The sequence below is a fragment of the Apium graveolens genome, chromosome 4 (assembly GCF_009905375.1).
Source record: "Apium graveolens cultivar Ventura chromosome 4, ASM990537v1, whole genome shotgun sequence".
NCBI lineage: Eukaryota > Viridiplantae > Streptophyta > Magnoliopsida > Apiales > Apiaceae > Apium > Apium graveolens.
The window spans coordinates 125,799,120-125,805,110 of NC_133650.1; the positions used below are offsets into that span (position 1 = coordinate 125,799,120).

Consider the following 5,991-nt stretch of genomic DNA (forward strand, 5'->3'; position numbering starts at 1 on the left):
ATTGTAACTTAGCAGCTCTTAGTGATATTGTTCATTACTGAGAGAGAACAACAGTTCTATTGTAACAGAGTTTATTTTAATATACTTGATCTTTGTTACATATTTGTTTTGAAATCGATTTGATTGTAAAAACACTATATTCAACCCCCTTCTATAGTGTTGTGTGACCTAACATTTTTTTTATCAATTTTGCATCCTGCAAAAGCAACATCTGGAAAACCAATCAGATTAAAATCTGATTCTCTTACATACCATAAGCCAAGGGATCGGTAACGCTTTAAATATCTTAAAATTCTTTTTACAGCAATCAAATGAGGTTCTCTGGGATTTTCCTAAAATCTTGCACACAAACAAGTTGCATAAATAATATCTGACCTGTTTGCAGTAAGATATAGTGAGGAACCAATCATACCCCTGTAAGAAGTTACATCAAACTCATTACCTTGATCATGATCTAACTTTGTTGTTATAGCCATATAAGTTATTGAAGTTGTACTTTCTTGCATGTTAAACATTGTCAGCAAATTCTTTATATATTTAGACTAATTGATAAAAATTCATTCATCAGTCTTTAACTTGTAATCCCAAAAAGTAACTCATTTCTCCCATCATGCTCATTTGATATCTTGATTTCATAAGATCAGAAAATTTCTTGCATAATTTGTTGTTAGTAGACCCAAATATTATGTCATCAATATAGATTTGTACCAAAAGCAGATCTTTACCCTTATTAAAATAGAATAATATTTTGTCAATTGTACCTCTTTTGAAACCATTTTAAATCAGGATTTGAGCAAGTGTTTCATACGAGGCTTTTGGTTCTTGCTTGAGTCCATACAATACTTTGTCAAGTTTGTAAACATGATCTGGAAATTTTGGATCAATAGATTATGGTGGTTGCTCAACATAGACTTCCTCTTCTAGTTCTCCATTTAGAAAAGCACTACTGACATCCATTTGAAAGACCTTGAATTTCATATATGATGCATAAGCTAGAAAAATTCTGATAGCTTCCAATCTTGCAACAAGAGAAAAAGTTTCATCAAATTCAATTCCTTCTTGTTGAGAATATCCTTTGGCAATAAGTCTTGCTTTGTTCCTGATTATTTTACCATCAAAATCAGTCTTTTATCTGAACACCCATTTTGTGCCCACTACAGACCTGTTCTTTGGTCTAGGTACTAACTTCCAGACTATATTTCTTTCAAATTCATTTAATTCTTCTTGCATAATAGCAATCCAGTCAGCATCTTTACGTGCATATTCAATTTTTTAGGCTCATCCTTAGAAAGAAAATTGTGATATACACATTCATGTTTAGTTAAACTTCTAGTTTGAACACCAGCATCAGGATTTCCAATAATAAGACTAAGAGTGTAATCCTTTGTCCATTTGATTTTTCTTGGAAGTTGAGTTCTACTACTTGACGCTCCCCCTGAATTTTGATGCATCATTAAATTTATTTTTATGTGAAGCTCTCCCTGAGTCATCACTCTCTGTTACTGACTATGTAGAACTTTCATTTGTGGTTTGATCATTAAATGACTCATTCTGATCAGCTGAGTTATCTTCTCCTGATGAGTTATCATGTGATGAATTAGTGTGATTTGAAGAATTTCCAGTAGAGTCATTGGTTTCTTCACATGTAGTATCAGGATCTGAGTCACTAGAGTTTTGACTGTTTGAATATTGTTGTTGCTCCCCCTCAACAGTTGTATTTTCAACAACAAGTTCCATGTCAGGATCACTGTCAGAATTTGACCTTGCGTCCGTATTTGCTTGATCATCAGGATTTAAGTCAATTCCTGATTTTTATTTTTCATTTGCAAAAATCAATTCTTCATGTGAATCTTCTTCAAATCCATGAATCTTTTTGTCATCAAATGACACATGAATAGATTCAACAATAGTTCTATTTCTCAAATTGAAAACTTTATAAGCTTTAGATGATGGATATCATACAAAGATGCCTTCATCAACTTTTCTGTCAAACTTTTCAAGTTGCTCTAGATGTGTTCTTAGTACAAAGCATTTGCATCCAAAGATGTGGAAATGCTTCACACTAGGTTTCTTCTACTTGACCATTTGATAAGGAGTCAGTCCATGCATGTTTATAAGAGTCAGGATTTGAGTGGTATATGCAGTATTGACAGCTTCATCCCAAAAGTAAGTTAAAAATTTTTCTTCTACCAATATTGTCCTTCCAGCCTCAATTAGACTTCTATTCTTTCTTTCCATAACACCATTCAATTGAGGAGTATCTAGAGCTGAAAATTGTTGAGAGATTCCTTTGTACTTGCATAACTCATCCATCTTAGAATTCCTGAATTCTGTGCCATTATCACTCCGGAGTATTTGCACTTTGTTCTTTAATCCATTTTCATTTAGCCTTATATGATCCAGAAGAATGTCTGAAAATTCATCTTTCTTGTACAAGAAATATACCCAGGTAAATCTGGTATATAAATCAATAATAATTAAAGTGTACCTTTTCTTGTTGATAGAAATAATGTTCACAGGGCCAAAGAGATCTAGATGCAACATTTGATATGGTTTTTTGATGGATGATTCTTTCTTGCTTTTAAAAGAAGTCCTTTTCTGCTTTGCTTGGTAACAAGAATGACAAAGTCCATTAGGAAAGAAGTACATATGTGGTAAACGTCTTACCAAATATTTCTTAACAACTCATTAATATTGTTAAAGTTGAGATGAGAAAGCTTCTTGTGCCATTTCCAACTTTCATCTACTAATGCTTTGTTGATCAGTCAAGTTTGAGGACCATCAGTATTTGCATGAAGTTTGGATTCATAAATGTTTCCATATCTACATCTAATTAATACAACTTTTTTAGATATTTTATGAACTACATCACACTGAGTATCATAGAAGACAACATGATATCCTCTGTCAGTAATTTGACTGATGCTCAGTAAATTGTGCTTCAGTCCATCTACCACAGATACATCTTGAATAATGATATTTCCAATAATGATGTTGCCATATCCAAAAGTTTTTCCAACATTTTTATCACCATAGGAGACCATTGGGTCATCCTTCTTTCCATATTCTAATAATAGGGTCTTATTTTCAGTCATATGTGCAGAACATTCATTGTCTAGCACTAATATATTCTTTTTGGTGCCCCGTAATAAGAAATTAGAAAATCAGTTAGCATTTTTTTAGAACCCACCTTTGTTATGTTCTTTTTGACATCTTATGTAATTTTGCAGCAGAAGACTTCCTAACAAAATTTGGACCATCAGGATTTGATCCATCAGGATATATCCTGTCAGTTTTTACTTTATAAGATGCATGCTTAGTTAATTTAGTTGTGCTAACAGAACTTGCAATTTTTATTGAACTTGGATAAATGATCATAATATTTGTGATACTCACTACAAGTATAAATTGAATGTCAAACACTACCACAATGAAAATAATGATTTTGTGGCTTATAAAATACCGATCTACTCCTAACATCAGACTTAGGAATAACATAAGCCTTCTTTTTAATTGTCCTGCAATCAATAACAATATGATTAGTATTATCACATTTAAAGCAAACCATTATAGGAGCATCGGGAATATATTTATAATTGCTAGCTTTATTAATTACCTATTTTCCATTTCTACCTCTTTTAGAACCCTGATTATGAGATTTTCCAGTTATCTCACTTATTTTCTTTTTCAGTCCTCCCTTAGATAAAAGAACTTTTACCTTTCTTTTCAATTTCTTTTATCTCAACTTTCCTCTTGTCAGGATTTCTAGACGTAGATGTTTTTTCAGAAACCAAGTTAGGTTCATTTTTAGCAGTGCTAACAAATTCAACATGAGTGGTGTTAGTGATATGTTTATCAATATTTTTATCACTATTTTCATTTTAGCCTAAACACTCTTTCCAATTCTTGTCAGTTATCAAATTATGAACCTTTTTACTTGAACTAATCCATGTTTTAAATATTTTCCTTTTCTTATCTAGAACTTCCTCTAACATGGAATACTTAATATTTATCTGAGTTTTATTATGCTTAGCCTCGTCACAAGCAGCTTCAATTTCATGCATATAGATTAACTCAACTTCTAAATGATCATTTCTCTTTTTCATTTAATATTCTTAGAAATAACCCTATCATTTTTAAGAGATTTATTTTTGAAATTTACATGCAATGATTTCAAAAAAGTTTTAAGCTCAGAAATATTATCAGTATTCTTAGGAAAAATAGTCATTGATACTTTATCAGCAGAAGAAATGTTATCTTCATGGTTTTCCATTAGTGCATAACATTCACCATCACTGTCAGATCCTGATGAGTCTATCCAGTCCTTTCTTGAGGTAATATGTGATTTTGTATTTCCTTTTGAGCATTCAGGTGCAAGATGTCCTCTTTCATTGTAGTTGTAACATTTCACTTTTGTCTAGTCAAACTGTCTTCTCTTTGAATCATGATTTTCTTTTTTCTTGAACTTGCCTTTGTCACCACCATAAAACTTCTTATTAAAATCTCCACTTCTCTATGATTTTCTAAAATCTCATCCTTCTGAACCCTTTGACCAACATTGCATCCATCTGCATTACTTGAGGGTCATCCAAATCTATTTCATAATCCTCATCAGTATTAGTGTCAGGATCTGATGAGTCATCAGTATCTGACATTACAACAACATTTCTTCTTCTTGAGTTCTCACTAATCTTTTCCTTAGATTTATGAGTTTCAGCATTCATTGCATAATACTTCATCTTGTTTCCTTTCTTATTTTTCCTCTGTTGAATCTCCAAGTCATGAGTTTTTAGCATTCCATAGATTTCAATCAGTGAGTGTTGATCCAGGTTATATTGATTCCTGATGATAGATATTTAAGTATCCCATTCTTCAGGAAGAGCTCTAAGAAACTTAGTATTAGAATCTTCTTTATCATACTCCTTTCCCGTCAATGACAAATCATTTAGTAGTGTCAGGAATCTGTCATAAGTTTCAGTAAGAGACTCATCAAATTTTGCTTTAAACAGCTCATACGCTTGAATAAGAATAACTCTTCTATTTTTCTTAATAGCCAGAGTTCCTTGACACTGTGTTTTTAGTGCATCCCATATATCTTTTACAGTTTTGTAGGCAAACACTCTGTTTGACATAACAGTGTATAGACTATTATGTAGAATGTTCTTTACCTTTGCATCCTTAAGCATGGCATATTTTTCCTGATATAGTGTCCCGGAAAAGTAGGAGTTAATGGAACAAGCTTTTTTGGATATGGAGGTCCATCATTGACTATGTCAAGTTAATCACAATCAATAGATTCAAGAAACTTCATTAGCTTCATTCCATGTTGAGTAGTCAACCTTTTTCAGGATTGGTATTTTCATATTCTCTTACTTTGATCTTTTTTGATTAAAACTAAATCAGACCACTCTGATACCACTTGTTACCCAGTGAAGATATAATTGTTTAAGAGGGGTTGGATGAAATTATATCAATAAATCAAAATATGGATGTAAGAATGATAACAATTTATTAATACCGATAAAAACTGTTACAAAACTCTCTCTAAATATTCTGATATTCTTGAGCGCTGCTAGATTACAATGATACTCGTGATAAAGTTAATCTAAATGATAACCTATTATGTGTTTATATACTATACAACTACTCTATCAATTACAAGATATAATATAGGACTGATTATCATATTTCTATACATATCATAATCAATAGCTGCGTTCCTATAAGGACATATCAATCTCTCCTCTAATAATGGGACTGTATAAATCAATAGATACTGATTTATTCAGCATATCCTCATAAGTGCACATATCCTGACGCCTGTCTTCATCGGACTCCATGCACCTGACACCCTGCATATCTTGACGCGCTGTGAATATCCCAGCGGATCCTGATTTTGATTTAGAGCATTTTCACATAATATAATACATTTCTACTACTTGTAAAATAACTATTTCCTAATTATCCTCCATGAAAAGCAGTCAATGTATT

The 5,991-nt window shown here is 32.0% G+C and overlaps 1 protein-coding gene across 1 annotated transcript; it reads right to left on the minus strand.

The window, feature by feature from the left end:
- Positions 1–4,856: 4,856 nt before the first annotated feature.
- Positions 4,857–5,186, minus strand: LOC141718961 (uncharacterized). The gene has a single exon (XM_074521341.1). It carries the CDS (start codon positions 5,184–5,186, stop codon positions 4,857–4,859), a length of 330 nt encoding a protein of 109 aa, XP_074377442.1.
- Positions 5,187–5,991: the final 805 nt, after the last annotated feature.

Bases quoted from the DNA above. Each gene is read 5' to 3' on its own strand.
- LOC141718961 (XM_074521341.1), bottom strand. From the start codon at position 5,186: ATGCTTAAGGATGCAAAGGTAAAGAACATTCTACATAATAGTCTATAC.